The 22,018-nt window shown below is 41.5% G+C and overlaps 1 protein-coding gene across 4 annotated transcripts in view; it reads right to left on the bottom strand.

The window, feature by feature from the left end:
• Nucleotides 1-12,332: 12,332 nt before the first annotated feature.
• UGGT1 (UDP-glucose glycoprotein glucosyltransferase 1) overlaps nucleotides 12,333-22,018 on the bottom strand; it is a 246,306-nt gene continuing 236,620 nt past the window's right edge. For all 4 annotated transcript variants that reach the window (XM_066345928.1, XM_066345929.1, XM_066345927.1 and 1 more), the window contains 3 exons: nucleotides 17,181-17,297; nucleotides 16,663-16,831; nucleotides 12,333-15,255 (listed from right to left, as the gene is read on the bottom strand). In XM_066345928.1, the coding sequence (XP_066202025.1) occupies nucleotides 15,230-15,255; nucleotides 16,663-16,831; nucleotides 17,181-17,297 (312 nt within the window). In that variant the 3' untranslated portion in view covers nucleotides 12,333-15,229. The remainder of the gene's footprint in view (nucleotides 15,256-16,662; nucleotides 16,832-17,180; nucleotides 17,298-22,018) is intronic.

The raw sequence follows: 22,018 nt of genomic DNA on the forward strand, positions 1-22,018 counted from the left end.
GGTGGGAGTGCTGGGTGGATCCCGGTCGGGCGCATGCGGGAGTCTGTCTGACTGTCTCTCCCCGTTTCCAGCTTCAGGAAAAAAAAAAAATGGGAAGAGGACATGAACAGACACTTCTCCCAGGAAGAAATACAGATGGCCAACAGATATATGAAGAGATGCTCATCTTTATTAGTTATTAGAGAAATGCAAATCAAAACTACAATGCGATACCACCTCACACCTGTTAGATTAGCTATTATCAACAAGACAGGTAATAGCAAATGCTGGAGAGGCTGTGGAGAAAAAGGAACCCTCATTCACTGTTGGTGGGACTGTAAAGTAATGCAACCATTATGGAAGAAAGTATGTTGGTTCCGCAAAAAACTGAAAATAGAACTACCTTATGACCCAGCAATCCCTCTACTGGGTATATATCCCCCCCCCAAACTCAGAAACATTGATATGTAAAGACACATGTAGCCCCATGTTCATTGCAGCATTGTTAACAGTGGCCAAAACATGGAAACAACCAAAAAGCCCTTCAATAGAAGACTGGATAAAGAAGATGTGGCACATATACACTATGGAATACTACTCAGCCATAAGAAATGATGACATCGGATCATTTACAACAAAATGGATGGATCTTGATAACATTATACTAAGTGAATTTAGTAAATCAGAAAAACCAAGAACTACATGATTCCATACATTGGTGGGACATAAAAACGAGACTAAGAGACATGGACAAGTGTGTGGCGGTTACCGGGGGTGGGTGGGGGCACGGGAGGGAAGGAGGAGAGGAGGAGGGGGAGGGGCACAAATAAAACTAGATAAAAGGTGATGGAGGACAACCTGACTTTGGGTGATGGGTATGCAACATAAGTGAATGACAAGATAATCTGGACATGTTTTCTTTGAATATATGTACCCTGATTTATTGATGTCATCCCATTAACATTAATAAAAATTTATAAAAAAAGATATATTGAAGAGATGAATAAATACCCTATTCTGCAAAAAAAAAAAAAAAAAAAAAAAAAAAAAAGCTGTACTACATATACACATGGAATACTACGGGGCCATGAAAAAGAAGGAAATACTACCTTTTGTAACAACATGGATGGACCTGGAAACTATTATGTTAAGTGACATAAGCCAGGCAAGAAATAAAAATATCATATGACTTCACTCATATGAGGAATCCAATGAACAATGTGAACTGAGGAACAGAATAGAAGGAGAGGAAGGATCAAAGGAACCAGTGGGAAAGCAGACAGAGGGAAAGGGGATGAGAGGATGAGATCAGAGAAGGGAAAGAGCTTGGTGAAATTATATATACATAACAGCATTATCGAGAGCAGAAGAGCGAATCCTGGAGGAAAGTGGAGAAGGGTGTTGGGGGAGGGGGCAAGAAGGATGTTAAGGGGAATTCGGGGGTGCGGGAGGATGTATTCGGTGGGACACTTGAATCTATGTAAACACAATAAATTTAAATCAATAAAAAAATAAGAAATAAAAAAAAAACCCACCATGGGTGAGAGTGTGCAAGCCTCGATATGGACTGCACACCAAAGACACAGGACGTGCAGTGGAAAACCTTCACCACCTCGAGTAGGTAAAGCTCTTAATTAAGACCCCAAAGAGCATAAACCAGGAAAGCAAAGATTGAGATTTTTCACTTGTCTACATTAAAATCAAGTCCCGGTCTTTAAAAGACACCATAAAGAAAATGTAAAGAGCAACAAATGAAAAAATAAAGATATTTGCAAACATGTATTTGAAAAAATGATTCATACCCAGAATATATACAGTGGTCCCTCGTCTATCCCAGGGGTTAGGTTCCAGAACCCCCGCAATAGTAAGGTGACCAATCATCCTCCTTTAGGGAGGACAGTCCTTCTTTTGTAAGTTCTGTCCTCCCTAGAACAGTGTCTTCCTACATGTCCTCCTTTTTGGTATTGGAAGACTAATGTGTAAATGTCTGTATTCAATCAATGCAGAGTTGATCCACTGCATGCGATGTGATATATTTGTATCTAAATGAGTACTTTTTCTTACAGTTATTATTAAAAATAGGCATGTAAGCATTACACTATAAAATATTTCAAATGTTTCTATTATACATTTATATTATAGTGTAATATTGTTGCAATGAATGTTTTATTTACAATACTTTCAATTTACTTTTGTCCTTTTTATTGTAAAAAAGTTGGTCACCTTAGCAATAGGCAAAAATCTGCAAAGTAAAGACCTGATATTTATTTTATTATTTATATATTTTAAGGCTACCGTTGCTGAGCCAATCAGTGCCCAGGATCCAGAATACAGTGCTCTGGTTGGTTGCCCCCATCCATCAGCCAAAACAATTTTAAAATTTGCGATACAACGAGATCACACAAAGTGAACCACCATATGGGAAGGGACGACTGTGTGTGTGTGTGTGTGTGTGTGTGTGTGTGTGTGTGTGTGTGCGTATATATTTTTTTTTTTGTATTTTTCTGAAGCTGGAAACGGGAGGCAGTCAGACAGACTCCTGCATGCTCCCGACCAGGATCCACCCGGCACGCCCACCAGGGGAGGGGGAGGGGTAGAGAAGCAGATGGGTGCCTCTCCTGTGTGCCCTGGCCGGGAATTGAACATGGGACTTCAGCACGCCAGGCCGATGCTCTACCACTGAGCCAACCGGCCAGGGCCTGTATATATATTTTTTAAAGACAAAGACAAGCCTAACCTGTGGCAGTGCAGTAGATAAAGCTTTGACCTGAAACGCTGAGGTCATGGTTCAAAACCCTGAGCTTGCCTGGTCAAGGCACGTATGGGAGTTGATGCTTCCTGCTCCTTCCTCCTTCTCTCTCTCTTTCTCCCCGCTCTCTAACATGAATAAAGTCTTAAAGAATAAAAATAAAAAAATAAAAAACAAAAACACCTTTTTGCTGGTGGACATGGCCAAGTAAGTATTGCTCAAGTCTACTCTCCCTCAGTCATCATGTCTAAGTCAGAGTCTCCCAAAGAGCCAGAACAGCTGCAGAAGCTCTTTATCGGTGGTTTGAGCTTTGAAACAACCGATGAGAATCTGAGGAGCCATTTTGAGCAATGGGGAATACTAACAGGCCATGTGGTGGTGAGAGAGCCAAACACTAAGCACTCCAGAGGCTTTGGGTTTGTCACCTATGCCACTGTGGAGGAGGTGGATGCAGCCATGAATGCAAGGCCACACAAGGTGGAGAGAAGAGTTGTGGAACCAAAGAGGGCTGTTTCAAGAGAAGATTCTCAAAGACCTGGTGCCCACTTAACTCTGAAAAAGATCTTCGTCAGTGGCAGAGCACCACATAAGAGATTATCTTCAACAGTATGAGTGAGGCAGTAGCAAAGAGAGGCTTTGCTTTTGTAACCGTGATGGAGGTGGATATAAATGGTGGCAGTGGGGAAGGCTATAATGATTTGGTAACGATGGAAGCAATTTTGGAGGTGGCAGAAGCTACAATGATTTTGGCAATTATAACAATCAATCTTCAAATTTTGGACCCATGAAAGTTGGAAACGGAGGCAGGAGCTGCGGCCCCTAGCCCCAATGGTGATGGAGGCCAGTACTTTGCCAAACCTCGAAACCAAGGTGGATATGGTAGTTCCAGCAGCAGCAGCAGTAGCTATGGCAATGGCAGGTTTTAATTACTGCCAGGAAACAAAGATTAGTAAAAGAGGAGAGCCAGAGAAGTGACAGGGAAGCTACAGGTTATAACACATATGTGAACTCAGCCAAGCACAGTGGTGGCAGGGTCTAGCTGCTACAAAGAAGACATGTTTTAGACAATATTCATGTGAATGGGCAAAAAAGCCCCCCAAAACTCGGCTATATTTGTGACTAATTGTATATAACAGGTTAGTTATTTTAGTTTCTGTTCTGTGGAAAGTGTAAAGCAATCCAACAAGGGTTTTTAATGTAGTTTTTTGGTTTTTTTGCACCCGTATTGTTGATTGCTAAATGTAATAGTCTGATCATGACGCTGAATAAGTGTCTTTAAAAAAAAAATGACAAAAACAAGTCTTGAACCAAAAAGAAGAAAGACACAATAACTAAGAGTCCACAACTTTCTACTTACTAGGAAAAGAAGCAGGATGCCAGGAAATAACTGAGAAGGTGCCAACCACATTTGTTTTAAAAAAAACAAAAACAAATTGAAACGATATGCAATTTCATACTCAGTAGATGAGCAAAAAATTAAATGTCTGTCAAATAAAGTGTTAGAAAAGACTTAGAAAAGTGGGGCTCTGGCCTTGGCCAGTGGCTCAGTGGATAAAGTGTTAGCCCAGCATATGGATGCCCTGGGTTCAAATCCGGTCAGAGAACACAGGAAAAGCGACCATCTGCTTCTTTTCCCCTCTGTCTACCCCCCCTTTTCCCCTACCACACCTGGTGGTCCGATGGGTCCCAGTGTTGGCCTCAAGCACTAAAAATAGCTTGGTACTCCAGCATTGGCCCCAGACTGGGTTGCTTGGTGGATCCTTGGTTGGGGCACATGCAGGAGTCTGCCTATCTCCCCTCCTCTCACTTAAAAAAAAAAAAAGATTTCTGCTCCTTGTGTTCTCTCTCTCTCCCTCCTTCTCAGTATTCACTTTGGGAGAAGCTAACTGCCATATAATGAGGCCACATGGTGAAGAATGAAAGGCCTGCCATCAATCATGCCAGTGAGCTTGGAAGCAGATATTCATTTGATCAAGCTTCAGCCTGACCAAGTTGCAGCCTGACCAACAACGGACAACTGACTGAAGCATCATGAGAGACTGAGCCAGAACTACCTAGCCACACTGTCCCCAACTTCCTGAACCATTTGCAAATAATAAATATTTGCTGTTTTAAGTTGCTAAATTTGGGAGTAATTTATTATGCCACAATAGGTAACTAATACAGTGATTGTGGGTTTGGAAAAGAATGACTTACACGAGCATGAACTAAAGTGGGGGGGGAAATCCACACATCACATCTTTTTTTTTTTTTTTTTGACAGAGACAGTGCGAGTCAGAGAGAGGGACAGATAGGGACACACAGGCAGGAAGGGAGATGAGAAGCATCGATTCTTTGTTGTGGCCCCTTAGTTGTTCATTGCTTTCTTTTTCTTTCTTCTTTCTTTTTCTCTTTCTTTCTTTCTTTTTCTTCCTTTCTTTATTTACTTTAGAGAAGAGAGACAGAGTGAGAGAGAAGGGGAGGAGGAGCAGGAAGCATCAACTCCCATATATGCCTTGACTGGGCAAGCCCAGGGTTTTGAACCGGCAACCTCAGCATTCCAGGTTGACGCTTGATCCACTGTGCCACCACAGGTCAGGCTCACTGATTGCTTTCTTCTATGTGCCCTGATGGAAGAAAGAGTGACCCCTTGCTCAAGCCAGTGACCTTGGGCTTCAAGCCAGTGATCTTTGGGCTCAAGTCAGCAACCCCACACTTAAGCTGGTGAGCCCGTGCCAGATGAGTCTGCATTCAAGCCGGTAGCCTCGGGGTTTCAAACCTGGGTCCTCTGCATCCCAGTCCAATGCTCTATCCAGTGCGCCACCACCTGGTCAGGATACATGTCACATAAAATCAAAAACTTCAGTTCTTTCAAAGATGCAAGGGTTCCAGGCAAGATGATATAGACACTATTTCTCCCTGTTCTTTCCACTAAATATAACTATAACTGACAATCCTAAGAGGACTGTCGTAGTCAGCTCCAGCTGCTACACACTGGGTGGTTTAAACAAATGGTGTTTATTTCTCACAGTTCTGGAGGCCAGGAAGAAGTTAAAGATCAAGGTGTTGGCCGATTCAACGTCTGGTGAAAGCTTGCTTCCTGGGTTGCTATCATTTTTTTTTATTTATTCATTTTAGAGAGAAGAGGGGGGGGGAGGGAGGGAGGGAGAGAGAGAGAGAGGGAGAGAGAGGGGGAGAGAGAGAGAGAGAGAGAGAGAGAGAGAGAGAGAGAGAGAAAGGGGGGAGGAGCAGGAAGCATCAACTCCCATATGTGCCTTGACCAGACAAGTGCAGATTTCGAACTGGCAACCTCAGCATTCCAGGTCGATGCTTTATCCACTGCGCCACCACAGGTCAGGCTGCTACCATTTTTGAAGTGCGCTCACATGGTCTTTCCTCACACATGATCCTTATTGCTCCTCCAGGGACGGTGGGGGGGGGGCACTAAGCCGACATGGGGCTCCACCCTCATGACCTCATCTAAACATAATCACTCCCCAAAGACCATATAAACACCATCACACCATATGTACTTCAACATGTGAATTTTGGGAGAACAAACATTCAGTCCAAGCAAGGACTATGGAAGATGAGAGTAAGACTGGCTACTCAATGACAGCAGCCTAGAGATAGCGCTTTCCTACCCTGCCAAAAGGTTTGAGACCCAGATTTTTAGGGTAGCTTTTGTATAGCCAGAGACAAAACACACCAGAAGAGCATTGCAAGGATTCAGAGGTAAAACAGTCATTGGAATTGCAGCCCACAAAAGTAGACCAGGACCACCAACCAGCACACTAACCTAAACAAGATGATTTTCCTTCTTTCAGCAATTAAAAATGTTATTCCACTGCGATCTGTTCTCTTTTTCCCTAATGAAGAGTCAACATTTGACTAGGATGTACCTAGGTATGGCCTTTTTAAGATTTATCCTGCTCTTGGGGTGTGGGGTAGCACATGGTGAGGCATAGACCAAGAGAGAAAAACCAGGAGAGTTTTACATTTTTTTATACTCCCAGTCCATTCACACCACCAAGGACCACTCAGAAGCACTAGGGTAGGTCTTGAGAAAACAGACAAGGCAGAAACTGTGGGAAACACTCTTTATTGTGGTCTCCCAAGGAATAATGGGTGAGACAGGGTAGGAAGGCTTAGAAGTTGCCGCTTTGAATAATTCCAGTGGGCTCTGGGGCATCAGAGCTGTGCCTGGTTGTCTGGTATCTGGCCTTGGGTGACTGGGGTGGGTGTGTAGTGGCACACAGCATGAGAGCCCAGTAAGTGAGGTGGTCAAGGGTGTGGATTCAACTGTCTGCTCAAGATAACTGACTCACCTCTAGCCAGCGCCTCAAAGCTGGGTGAAGAAATCATTTTTAAGAAACTATATTACAGGGGGTCACTGACTTTTTTGGACCCATGAGTTGGTATTTTTCTCACTTTTGGCCAATATTTCTCCAAATACTTTTCCTTCCATTTTTCTCTCCTTTTCTTCCACTGATCATATTTGTTATATTGCTTGATACTGCATGTTATTTTGTCAATCTCTTTTTCCCTATTTGCTTATGTGAATTTCTTTTAACCTGTCTTCAAGCTCCAATTCTTTCTTCTACAGTATTTAATCTTCTTGTAAGCTCACCCATGAAAGTAGTTTTCAAAAATTTCACCTGTCCATTTCTCTACATCTTTATCCTATGTATCTATTTTTCCTATAGATTCTTTAACATATTTAAAATTATTTTTGTTTTAGTCTTACAAGTTTATTTAAACTTATGACATATGCCAAACAGCAAGATATCAAATGCTCTAACTCTTATAATTTCAGTACTTTGGCTTCTGTGGGTGTTTTTTCCCCTCTTGGTTATGTGTCATATATTCCTGTTTCTTTCTATGTCTCCTGAATTGTGATTGCATACTAACTATTCTGAATTACTCACTGCATATTCTCGATTCAGTTTTTTTCCCCATGAAACCCATTAGGTTTTGTTTTTGTAGGTAGTTAAGTTGCTAGCAGATCAGCTTGAGTCTTCAAAGGCTTGCTTTTTAGGTTTATTGGAGTAGGTCTGTTTTAGTTTTGCCTTTAGTCCTAGGGCCGAGGCCTGAGTTTTGAAATGTAGTTCTAATCCTAGAGTGGTATAGCCCTTTAGGTTTTCAATAGAAAGCCCAAAATATTTACCAAGCCTCTTTACTCTGGTGGGACATAAATTTCAAAATTCCCCTCCCCAGCAACAGACATCTGCTGAAACCTCTGAGCTCCTCCAGCATTTCAGTTGTTGCTTTCGGTTGGGCCTCTTGGAATCCTGCCATTTATCCAGGATTTAGTCAGTCAAGGACTTTGGGGAATTACAGTGTGTCCGTAAAGTCATGGTGCACTTTTGACTGGTCACAAGAAAGCAACAGAAGACGACAGAAATGTGAAATCTGCACCAAATAAAAGGAAAACTCTCCCAGTTTCATTCCTATTCAGTGCAGTTCAATGTGGGCTCACGCACAGATTTTTTAGGGCTCCTTAGGTAGCTATCCCGTGTAGCCTCTACAGACTCGTCATTGACTGATGGTCTACCAGAACGGGGTTTCTCCACCAAACTGCTGGTTTCCTTCAACTGCTTATCCCACCGAGTAATGTTATTCCTATGTGGTGGCGCTTTGTTATAAACGTGGCGATATTCACATTGCACTTTGGTCACAGATTCAAATTTAGTGAGCCACAGAACACACTGAACTTTCCTCTGTACTGTCCACATCTCGACTGGCACAGCAGCCGTGGGCTGCTCCGCTGTATACACGGTGTTACGTCATCATCTGCGCATGCACACATGCTACCACATCATCCTACAGAAACTGGGAGGGTTTTTCTTTTATTTGGTGCAGATTTCACATTTCTATCATCTTTTGCTTTCCTGTGACCAGTCAAAAGTGCACCATGACTTTACGGACACACTGTATTCAAGGTAAATTCAAGGATCTGTGGCTTCTTCCTTTCTTGGATTTCCCCTTTCTAATATACAGTTGCTCAGACAGTTCCAAACTCTGACTTAGCTCCTCAGTCCAGTAAGATTGCCTCTTTTTATTCCTCATGTACCACATGAGAAAGTCACTTAAATGCGAATTTTATCCAATGCTTCTCTTCAGTGCTTCAGCCCCCCTCCAGTTTTTGCCTGTTTCTGGTCACTTTCAGTGCATTTCAACAGTGTGATAATTATTGGTGGGAGGGCTAGTCTTATACAAGATGCTCTTGCCATTACTAGAGTCCAGACTGTAATCAGATGTCTAAGTTATTAAAGAAAATAAAATCCAACTTCATTTCTTTATCTGGATAATGGTTACACAAATGTGTTCACTCCGAAAACTTACCAAGGTGCATGTTTATGCAATTGTAACCCCATTTGCTGTAACTTAATAAAAAATCTATTATAAGAAAAAAAAACCAATTTCATGTTAGCACCCAGTTTAATACCACTTGGGGGCTTTCTGTGGTCTGTGATCAAACCCAGACCACTCCCTTGACCCTAGCTCTAGCCACTTAACAACTTTCTAAATGAGCCACACTAGCTCTTGTTCCTCCCTCGAGTCCCATCTCCCTCACCTGACGTGGATATCGCCTACTTATTCCTCAGGCTTCGATTTAAACATCTCCTCACAGAAGCTTTTCCTGACCACCAATTCCCTCTTCAAGTATACTTTGATGCCCTCTGTTGTGTTCTCACAGCCACAAGGTCCCCCGCCACAACCTTTACCTAGGCAAGAGCACTCATGGCACAAGCTTGCACTGTCCAATGAGAACCTGGGAAGAGGAACCACATCTTCAGCCACAAATCTAATCCCAGAGTAGGAGCTCAGAGAATTTGCAAAATGAACAAAGCCCCTGCTATCTTTCCTGTTGTGGTTTGTACTGCAGGGGAAGTTTGCCTACCAGATCCTGCCTAGGGCAGTTCTCCAAGGTGGAGGAGCTAGGTCTGGGTGCTATCCTGGACTCCGAGGACTGGCTGCAACTAGACTCACTCCATTACCAGGTAAGAGGTTCAGGTAAAGCGCTACTTCCTGTCTGGGCTTGCTGCATCTGTCAGATAAAGGGGTGGAATTCAGAGCTCTTCCTACACCTGCCCTTCCTACACCTAAAAGCTGAAGGACTGACCAGATAGTTTAAAAAAAGAAAACAAGTTTATTGTGTTAAGCAGACCTTACTTTCATTACAGTAGCAGGAAATTCATTCACAGTTCACTTTGCGTACAGAGGGCCCTGCAGACATGCAGAGCTGCAATGCTGGCTTCCAAGCAAGGGCCGCACCTGGACCTAGGCTGAATTTAATAAAAGTTACAGTAAAATAGTTTTTATAAAGAAGGGGTTAAGATATATTGTGTGTTTTTTTTAAACTCCCAACATTTTTCTTCATTTCTCCATGTTTACATTGTTATTACCGAGGATAACTGGTTGGAAAACATGGTACCTGATAATCTTTTTCTCAAATTGTTGATCTTGGGTTAATATATTCTGATACTTTCATTTTGAAGAGGAATTATGCCCATTTCTCTGGAAATCTAAATCATGACAAGTGACACAATGCAGAGACTACAGATGGGAGCAAGGCCTCAGCTCATACCCTAACTTGTAATTCATTTGGTTAAATTCTCCACATTTGGCTTCTGTGTTGCTAACTAATTGGGAAAGACTCAAGAGATGGCCTCCTGCTTGCAAAGTCATCACCATGAAGTTTAGACTTTACGGACTACTTCTGAAGAGCACGCAGCTGCCTGATGATTTTGTGGTTGTCCTTATAAATTGTCAGCATACTCTGGGGGGAGGGATCCTCTCTTAGTGCACTGACTCACTGCCACCCACAAGTGTCCTTTCTGTTCCAGATAGAGAGGTCACAGACCAAATAATTACAGAGAAACTGGTATCCTCTAGATACTTTGTAATATCAATGACGACCTTCAGTTAATGAGTCCAATTGACTTGAATTCAATGATATAGTTACCAAAGTCCTGAATAAGATTGTTCCTCACTACATCAAGGCAGGAAAAACATAAATTTAAATTAAAAATGTTATTCTACCAAACTAGATACATGACAGCTATATTTAAGTTGATTAACTCCAATTACCCTCAAAATTTCCCCCATAAAATGTTTAAAAACACTAATTATAAAAATTACACAATGGTGTACATATATTTAAATAACTGCATGAAACATACCTCCAAGGAAGTTTTCCTGCTGTGGCTTTATGAAAAAACCCCCACACTTCCATGAAACCTGATACCATGGTACTAACATTATATTCAGAAAAATGCACCAAGTATTCTTCCCTTGTAACTCTTGTGTTGAATTCTTTCTTTTACTCTTTCATGGCAATTTTACAACTGTTTTATTTATTTATTTTTTTTATTTATTTATTTGCATTTTTCTGAAGCTGGAAACAGGGAGAGACAGTCAGACAGACTCTTGCATGTGCCCGACCGGGATCCACCCGGCACGCCCACGAGGGGCGACGCTCTGCCCACCAGGGGGCGATGCTCTGCCCATCCTGGGCGTCACCATGTTGCGACCAGAGCCACTCTAGCGTCTGAGGCAGAGGCCACAGAGCCATCCCCAGCGCCCGGGCCATCTTTGCTCCAATGGAGCCTTGGCTGCGGGAGGGGAAGAGAGAGACAGAGAGGAAGGCGCGGCGGAGGGGTGGAGAAGCAAATGGGTGCTTCTCCTGTGTGCCCTGGCCGGGAATCGAACCCAGGTCCTCCGCACGCTAGGCTGACGCTCTACAGCTGAGCCAACCGGCCAGGGCCGTTCATGGCAATTTTAGAAAAGGACTGTTTTCAAGTCCTTAAAGGGCAGGTGTGGAGGGAAAGGAATCATTTCATACTTCTTTCTACGACAGTGGTGTCTGACTGCTCCAAATTATGGTGTCAGTGGAGTGGGATTCCCAGCTGCAGGAAACTGAGATCCCTTCCTCCCTACCACAGGGGCCAGTCTCTTCCAAAAATCACAATGTTATCCTGAGCTTTCAGCCCTTCACTCAGGGACTCAGTCCCTGCAACCAGATTAAAGCTGTTCATTCAGGCAAAGTTTTAACAAGGTTCCTAACATGAAGAATTCAGAAATAGCAGAGTATTTCTTAGTATATGTAAACCTTTTGTTCTCCCAAGAGCTGAGCTCACACAGTACATGGGCTACCACAATGCATGTACATCTAGTGGGTAGGCAAACATCTGTTGGTTTCCATCTGAAATACCACATTTTCACAGATTCAACACTTTATCAATCTTACGGAAAGGGAATGTGCCATCACTCTCAGATGGCAGGATTGAGGACAACTTGAACACAAAACATAAGCAAGCCCCTTTAGCCCCAGCAGCAGGTTGTGTGCATGGGTTTTAATCTCAAATACCACTGTTTACAAAACATTAAGTCACACTGTTGCATGTCACTGTGACATGTCTCATTATTTAATATCATTCTGGCACTGACTCAGAAAGAAAATTTTCTATTATGGCCTAATGAACGAGAGAAAAAGATACCCAATACATACACATGGTGGTAAAAACAATGCACCGTGAACTGTTCCCAAGCTGGAATGTTTCGCTGTAGTCTATTTTTGCACCTTCGGAAAAACTCTCTCCTACCTAGCTTTTCAGTCACAACTTGCTTTCATACAGTAGAGTCAACAGACAAAGCCAGTCAATATCAAATTGTGGTGGCACCCTCATTTCCTAGGGTACATAAGGTTCATTTTGGAAGATGCTTATGCCACATGAGTCAATAATAATTACTGGAGGGAGGAGGCGGCTCACAGGCCATTTCAGAAGCAAACTGAGCCTTGCATATTGAGATTTGACTTTTTTTTTTTTGACAGAGACAGAAGAACAAAAAGAGACAGATAGGGATAGACAGGAGATGAGAAGCATCAATTCTTCATTGTGGCACCTTAGTTATTCATTGCTTGCTTTCTCATATGTGCCCTGACCAGAGGGCTACAGCAGAGCGAGTGACTCCTTGCTCAAGCCAGCGACCTTGGACTTCAGGCCAGCGACCACGGGGTCATGTCTATGATCCCACACTCAAGCTAGCGATCCTGCGTTCAAGCTGGTGAGACTGCACTCAAACTAGCAACTTCAGGGTTTCGAATCTGGGTCCTCTGCATCTCAGTCCGACACTCTATCCACTGCACCACTGCCTAGTCAGGCTAGAGATTCGACTATTAATAGGACCTCGTTTAGAGTGGTGACAGTAACAAGGCAATGAGGACACACATGCCACACAAAGAATAGTTCACACTGCATCTTCCTCACCTGGAAGGCGCATAGGGGCCCTGGTAGAAGGACATGAAAAAAGGTGGTCTGGTTCATGTACAAAGGGAACCCACATTTGAAAAGCATCTCCCAGAAAATAAGCTGGGGAAATGTATGATTCTGCCCATGGCTGTAGACAGAAGTGGCAGCAGAAGCCTTAGAGAAGCTTAAAAAAAATCTAAGATGAAGCTGGGTAGACATTTCCTCTCAGCAGTCCCATTCCTTCAGCTGCTCTGAGCAGTGAGGGACTGGGCGGCAGAGACTACTTCTATAGCCTTTGTCCACAGCAACGATTCTGAGGGACCTCTTCAGCCCTGGGTCAGTTTATCTAAAAACCTTTTGAGCTCCCACTCCCCAATTTTTTTATTTTATTTTATTTTTTACAGAGACAGAGAGTTGGAGAGAGGGACAGATAGGGTCAGACAGACAGGAAGGGAGAGAGATGGGAAGCATCAATTCATCAATTCTTCGTTGCGGCACTTTAGTTGTTCATTGATTGCTTTCTCATCTGTGCCATGACTGGGGGGCTACAACAGAGTGAGTGACCCCTTGCTCAAGCCAGCAACCTTGGGCTTCAAGCCAGAGACCTTTGGGTCAGGCCAGCTAGCATGGGGTCATGTCTATGATCCCATACTCAAGCCAGTGATCCCACGCTCAAGCTGGATGAGCCCGCGCTCAAGCTGGCGACCTCAGGGTCTTGAACCTGGGTCCTCCACAACCCAGTCCGATGCTCTATCCACTGCGCCACCGCCTGGTCCGGCCCACTCCCCAATTTTTAATGGAGTTATAGAAGCAAACTCAAAAGCTCCATCAGCATGCTAAAGCTAATTTTGCATGTGAAATGGAAAAAATAAATTACTTGATATTTGTCATAAGACTGATTTTTTAAAAAGACTATAAATCAATATGTTACCTGGCTTAAAAGAGAGCCTTAGCTATCCATTTGCACCCCCTCCACGTATGTTTAAAATGCAGACAAGAACGAGAGTCCATGGCTGTGGTCCTGCTGCTATCTCTTGCAGGGAGGGAAGATGAAGGGGAGGACCTGGACCCTCACACCCATGCAGGCCAGCAACACCCCAGAAGACTCTGCATGGGAGCCTCCTGATATTGCCCCCTCACCAGGACAGGCTGCCCCAGGGTGCCACTCTGGGCTGCTGACACAGGCATGGAAAGCAATGCCACACAGCTTCGCAGGCTTCAGAGTGTAACCAGAGTCAGGAGAGCGGAGCGCTGAAGTTCTGCAAGCCAAAGGCCGCCCACAGCACTAAGCTAAAAGGAATAAGGAACAGGTCTCGAAATCTTTTGTAGAGAAAAGTCACAGCCAACTTCCCCATGTCTAAGAGAGAAAATCCTCAGAGGAGGAGAGGAAAATGATGAAGTGACCTTCCTGAGGTCGCCCTGAGCCTCCATAATGTGTCATTAAAGGGCTTACTATGGCTGTATCCAGTAAGGAAATCAATAACAACATTTGTTTAGAAAGTGGTAAGAATAAGCAAATACTCCCACAAACATTGTTTACAAAATAATTACTTAAAATATTCAGTGAAGTTGGGTGGGGAATAAGAATAACGGTTTCATTTCAAATTAATCACAATTTCTGTCTTCTTCACCTCCCGCACCAAACACCTCAGAGCCCTCCTACTCTTGGTATCCTCCATACACCCTAACTCACCCCACCCCATCCGCAATTAACCTGTCACAGCCAACCCTGAAGACACACAGTTGTTGGCTGGGTGTCAGTTCAGCACTGAATGAACGCTGGGAAGAACACAGGAAGGGCCCAGAGTGCACTGGCATGGACCTCATGTGCAGGTGTAGACGAAGCTCCTAATGCCCAACTCAAAGCGATACCTGCACACCACGCAGGCTGCAGAGGAACCGCAGTTCTGGCTGCTCGGCTCCACGACAGCGCAGCATGTGTGCACTCATGGGTGGGGGCACTCAAGATCTGTTTTCCTCCCATGGCCTTAACTATCTTCCCTTTTGGTTAGAAGGTTGCGCTTTACAGAGTCCCCAAAATTCAGCCACTGGTCTTCCTCTGAGGTCCAAATCCAAGAGAGCCTTCATTCCAAAGGCCCAGAGCTCGCAATGTGCAGGAGTCAGAGTCAGATGCTCAGAATCAACAGGACCTGGGCACACCTGCCCAGCCAATTTATCAGCAGTTGTATAGACAAATCAGAAAAAACTAGCATTTAATATAAAAAGTGTTTTTCAAATGGTGCAATTTCCTATCCTTCCCTGAAGATCATAATTCTTCATGTTCCTGAAGTCCTACAGAAAAAAAGAGAATACTGAAAACAACGTAGATTATCCACTGGTTATAAAAACACAGACTGGGCATTCTATAGAACTGTCCCCAACTATCTGTGCCCACACCTCCATTTTCTCTCTCTTTTCAAATTTTTAGAAACTCTGGCTTGTTGTATATGAAAGCAAAATACAAAATAAAAACATTTTTATTTTTACATGGAAGCTACCTATATCCCTGCTTAATGTGAACTGTTTTCAAAGTACAGTATTTACTTCCAGTGAAATATACATGTTAAGTCAGAATTCTTTTTTCATTTAGTAACATAAACTTTTTCCTATGTGGTTCATTTACCATTTTTTATGCTTGGATGCTTAAACTGTTTTCAATGCTTTTGGTTTATAAATATTAGTAAAATAATTTCCCCATGTAAATAACTTCTTTCTTCTATTGAATTATCTCTATTAGGTAAATTCACAAGAAAGGAATTACTGAAGTATACACACTTTAACTACTTCAGATGACTGATTTACTGCTCTTTAGCAGGGTCTGCTATAATACACAGGGAGACCCAGGGAATCTCACCACCATCTCCCCAACAACAGCTTCATCAGTGTGAGTATTTTTTGTGTAGTGTATATATTAATAAATTCCTTTAATCTCATTGCTGTTTCCTCAAATTCATTTATTATTTGTTTTCTTCTTATTTGAGCAGTATGTCTACATTCTTTGCTCATCTATGAAAATTCTTGAGGTTTTACTGAATGAATTTGAATTAATTATTTTTATGATAATATCTAAACTTTGAGCTGTGACATTTAATGTCATGATACAGATTTCAGAATGTTTAGGTGAATCACTCAAGATCCACATTCTGTAATTGCTTTTTTAAAAATTAGTTTTCAGCTGAATAAATGTTAAAATCCAGAGCCCAGTTTATTAACAGTTTATATAAGGTCACTTCTGTATTCGAATGACTTTTTCTAATGGCTGCAGAGATATGCACATAGTAGGGAAGACTTAGTCCCTTATGCTCTGAGCTTAAATTAAATACAAACAAACACATCTGTCAATCCTAAATGTGCTTGTTCATGTTCACTAGTGCCTGGGCAGGTACAATGAAAAACTGAGCAATCCGGGCAAGAAATCCTAATATAATGTCAGATTTGGCTTAAGCATCACAAAACTGGAGAATCTAAATAACAGTAACCACAATAAAAGAACCCTCTCTCTCTCAAAAGGAAAAAAGGGAAAGGACAGGGCAGCACTACGTGGGTAAGTACTCCTGTCCAGAAGGCAAATCTGAAATGGGAAGGTGGGAGCTGCATCCTGGATGACGACAGAGTGGAAGGTCATGATCCTGCTGTTTTGCAACAAGCAGAAATCAGAAATGTGAAGAAGTGCTCACCCAGAGCCCAAGTCTGTCTTACCTTCTGGGTGAAGCTCTTCTGTCACCTTGTCCTTAAACACCGCTCCTGTTTCTTTGTCCTTCTGAAAATGAATCTGTAGCTGTTTGATCTCCTGATCATAATCCTGCCACTCAGGGATGATTCGAACAGCTGCTTCCAGCTTGGGCTCTTTGGTCATTGGGTTATTACACTGTCAAAACCAAAATAACATACTTAAGCAGAGTTGAAAAAAGGGTACATTATATAGAACTCAAAGGTGTTCCTGCTTTAAGTCCTGACTGCACAAAAAGAAAACAACACTGAGGACCCAAATGACAGAGGCAGGAGCACAAGTGGTTCCTTCACTGCCTGTCAACAGTGAGCGCAGCAGCCCCACCAGACGCGAGGACGAGCTCTCTGCGGCAGGCAGGAAGAGAAGATGTTCTTCAGTCTCTAAACTAGATAGCCACAGAGCAAGACAAAATAAGAATCAGTAATTATCTAGTAATGTACTGCCCCTACACTAAGATACCCCCCCCCCCCAAATGTAGACAGCTTACCAAGTCAATTGTCTTTGCCTTTTTCTTAGAGGCATCATCACACCAAGTTTCACACCAAAGCCATTCTTGAGGGAGTGATTTAATTGGCACCTGATGGATCATGTTATTGGGCAAATCCTATTTGGTAAGAAAAACAAAAAACACAACAGTCTAAAATTCTGGGGAAAATTTATATAAATACACACAAATTAGTGATGTTAGCTGCTCATTACATAACATACATCAGTCACAAAATTTTAGAACCAAAAGTGTCCTTACCAAAAACCCTAGAGAAGCTAAAATAGTTATTTATGGTGTTTTTAATACCCATGGACTTTAAAGGATCCATAAAACATTTACCCATAACAAGCATCTGAAAATATTTAATTTAAAACTCTCCAATAGTCTGCACCTAGACTTTCCACATGAGGGCAATTCTAAGAAAAAATACTACTGCCTTTTGAAAGTCAACTAAAAATAAGAGTATGGTTCTTAAATGTAAGATTGAAAAAGTAAAACTATCATTATTTGTAGATAAGATTATGTATATAGAAAATCCAAAAATATATACCAATTGGCAAGATAGCTGAATACACCAATGAACAAAATTCAACTGTATTTTTACATACAAGCAACAAAAAACAAGTTTTAAAAAATAACTCTAATAAAAATGCACAAGATCTCTATGAAGAAAGTTATATTATTGAGCAAAATTAAAAAACACCCAAATATGAAATCCTAGCAAGTATTTTTAGAACTTGACAAACTGATTCTAAAATGTATATACAAAAAGAAAAGAAAAAAAAAACCTCTAAACACTCTTGAAGAAGAATGAGGTGGGAGAATTTGAACTATTACATATCAAGACTTATTATAAAGCTATAGTTTTATTGAGATATTTGCAATATGGGGCATGATATAGAGAAATAGACCAATGGCACAAAATAGAGGGCCCAGACCAAATTCACGCACATATGGGTACTTTGTATCTGGCAAAGATGGCACTGCTGGGCAGTAGGTTTCATTAAAAATAAAAATCATGTTGATACAACTGCATGCACATAGAGAATGAAAGTTGAACTCTATCTTACACCAGACATAAAATAATTTTTTTTACTGGAATATCAATATAAATGTAAAAGAAAAGCAGTAAAGCTTATAAACATCTTCATGACCTTAACAAGAGTTAAAAAGCATTAACCATAAAGGAAAATATTGACCAGTGGCACTACAAAAGATACCAGTAAGAGAGTCAAAGTGGGAAATTTTGCCACATACACAGGTAACAAAAGAATATATTATCAATATATTAAAATAAATGCCCACAAATGAAAAACGCCAAACAACCCAAATATTTGAATAATTACTTCACAAAAGAGAACATAAAAATAGCCATTAACAGACAAAATAGTACTCAACTTCATTATTAATTATGGAAATGCAAAATAAACCACCATGGACAGTGACATCAGCAAAAAAAACCAGCGGAGTTGGGAGCTGAAAGTTCATCTCTCCATAAAAGTACCCCAAACATTAACAAACATGTTCAGAGCAATGTTTTCAGAACTCTGTAAATTAACCAAGGGCTTGCAACAACCCAAAGAGCACCTGAAAGTCAACAAAAATGGTTGCATTTTGTAAGAACAGTGTGCTTTATGGCATTTTATATTTTACCGTACTCCCATTCTCCTTCTCCAGCCTCAAAAATTAAAAGCCTGATTCCCATACTTAGAGGAAGGAGAAGGATGGAGGTCTTTCAAGCTTCATTCACAAGGCCATCATGATCTGACATAACTTGTGGTTCCCTGGAAGACTGGATTGTAAAAGCTTATCTCTACAGAACTTGTTCAATGCTTAAAGCTTCTTCTTGGCAGCACTTCTTGAATGTATTAATAAGCTTACTGGGACTGACTGAGGTGGAGCAAAGAACAGACTAACCAAAAATCTTTAAAGAAGCTGAACAATGAGATGTCCAAAGGAGACTTTGAAAAGGAAAGACATAGTCCTGGGAATATAGAAGACCATGCACATGTGTGAGGCTCTGAGCATGCTCAGGGCTGCGTGCATAACCGAGAAAAACCTAAGATGGCCCTTAGCCATTGCCTATGGCTGATTTTACAGCTCTATACAAGGAAAAAGTGATGGCTAAGATAGAGCTGTTAACTGCCTGACTGCTGAGATTTGCCCCAGCATGCAACTAGAGGCCTTTGGCAAAGACGGGGGGGGGGGGCTTTAGTAGTTCTTAGCACTTAAGGAAATCACTGTTCAATTTTAGCTAACCTCTAAGCAAATCAGGCAGACAAAAATGCAGACTTCACAGAACTAATTTAGAAGGCACAAAACAAACAACTAGCATAATAAGCAGCAGCAAACCCTGGAGAGGGGGGAAATGTGATTTCCAAACTTGCTATACTATATTATCTGAAATGTTTAGTTTTCAACAAAATGAAGAGACATGCAAAAAAAAACCAAAACAAAATATGAGAGGGGGAAGAAGCAATCAACAGAATTACACTTTTGGAAGCCCAGACATGAACTTATAAGATGAAGATTTAAAATCAGGTATTTAAAATATGTTAAAATAGAGTATAAAGGATAAAGAAACAGAAATTACACAACAGAACCAAATAGAAAATCTAAAATACAATTACTATGTTTAAAAAAAAAATTCCCTAGATGCCTTCAACAACTGCTTTGAGCAGTCAGAAAAAATAATCATGTCAATTCAGATTATCTAGTTTCAGGAGCAGAAAGAACAGTGAAGAAAAATAAACATGACTTCTGAAACCTGTAGGAAAACACCAACATACACATAATGAGAGAGTCTCAAGAGGAGAGAGGCAGAAAGAATATTTGAATAAAGAAAAGTTCCAAAATATAATGATAAACATTAATCTACACATCCAAGAAGCTCAATGAATTCCAAGTAAAATAAACTCAAAAGAGACTCACAAACTGTCAAAAGACTGAAAACCTTGAAATGAGATGGAGAGACAGATGTTCTCAAGGTAAACAGCTAATTTCTCATCAAAAAACCATTGTGGCCAGCAGGTTGCAGGACTGAATCTGCTAAAAGAAAAAATTGTCAAGGAAGAATTTTATATCCATCAAAACTATTCATGAAAAAAAAAAATGAAGAAGAGGACCTGAAGATGACAGCAGAATAGGCAGACGCATAGACTCCCAGCTCACACCACCACACTGTATTACAAATTAATTTAGGATTAATCAGCGTGAAAAACCAACTCTGGACTACAACATCAGCTCTCAAAAACCAAGGAACAAAGAAGAAGCCACACTAAGCCTGGTAGGGAGTGCAGAGGAGCAGTGAGTCTCCCCTGCTTAAAAGAACAGAGGGGGGGGGTGAGGCTGGGAGCACAGAAGGGCTCTCACTCTAAGGAAAAGAGCAGAAAATATCGCTAATAGCCACTTGCCTTGGGACCTGGGAACGAGATGTGTTGAAAGGGCCGGCTTGTCTTCCAAAAAGAAAGGGGGGAGAGAGAGAGATGGTGAGGGGCAGAGGAATGCAGGGGACGACCGGAGAAACTGACTCATCCAGTGCTGGAGGCGGCCATAGCTGGGGAGGGGCTGATCCTTCCACAAAACAAAAGAATGAAGTGCTTCCAGGTCACACATCTCCAGACATCTCTCCAGCTCCAATCAGCGCAACAAGACACAGCTGAAAACAAGAAGTGGGGAGGAGGGGCAGTAACTGAGGTCTCCATGGAAATCTGAGATACACTTCCCCCTACTGAAACTGAGAAAACACCCTGCCCCCAGAGAGAGTAACTGGAAGATCAGGACTTCAGAGTCTCAGGTTATACCCAAGGCATTCCTGGATAAAGTTTCAAATAAGACCCCTGCTGAGATCAGTAAACAAGACTACCACCTGTTAAGAAAACTGAGAAGAAAACAAACAAATTAAGACTACAAAGCAGCCCAAATCTGAAAGTGAATTACAAATAACAGCTGGTGCCAACCCAAGAAGACCTAGAAATAACATAATTGAAAACTGGACGAAGAAAACACCAAGCCTAGACTCAACCAGCTCTACAAACAATACACCCAAACACAGACATAATGAGAAGACAGAGAAGTGCAATCCAAATGAAACCACAAGAGAAACTTCCAGGAAATGAACTGAGTGATATGGAAATAACCAAACTTTCGAATGCAGAATTTAAAATAATGATTGTAAGGATGCTTAGGGATTTAGAACAACAAAGGATGGTCATCATGAACACCTAAATAAAGACATAGCAAGTATAAAAAAGGACACTGAAATATTAAAAAAGAATCAGTGAGAGATGACAAATACAGTTTCAGAAATGAAGACCACAATGAAAGAAATTAAAAACAGGATGGATGAAGCTGAGGGTCAAATCAGCAAGTAAGAGGACAACTTGAATGAAGGCATGGAAGCAGAGCAGAAAAAAGAAAAGAGACTCAAAACGTCTGAGGAAACTCTTAGAGAGCTATGTGATATAAAGAGAAATAACATCCACATCATAGGGGTTCCTGAAGAGGAATAGAAAGAACAAGGGATAGACACTTTATTCAATCATATCATAGCTGAAAACTTCCCTAAATTAATGCAGGAAAATCTCTCACAAGTTCAAGAAGCACAGAAAACTCCATTAAAGAGAAACCCAAAGAAATCTACACGAAGACGCATCATAATTAAAATACCAAAGCTAAGTGATAAATTGAAAATATTAAAAGCTGCTAGAGAAAAAAGGCTATCACCTACAAAGGAGCCCCCATAAAGATGACATCCGACTTCTCAACAGAAACACTTGAGGCCAGAAGGGAATGGCAAGAAATATTCAAAGTAATGCAGAACAAGACTATTTTATCCA

This window comes from Saccopteryx leptura, chromosome 7 (assembly GCF_036850995.1).
Source record: "Saccopteryx leptura isolate mSacLep1 chromosome 7, mSacLep1_pri_phased_curated, whole genome shotgun sequence".
Classification (NCBI taxonomy): Eukaryota; Metazoa; Chordata; class Mammalia; order Chiroptera; family Emballonuridae; genus Saccopteryx; species Saccopteryx leptura.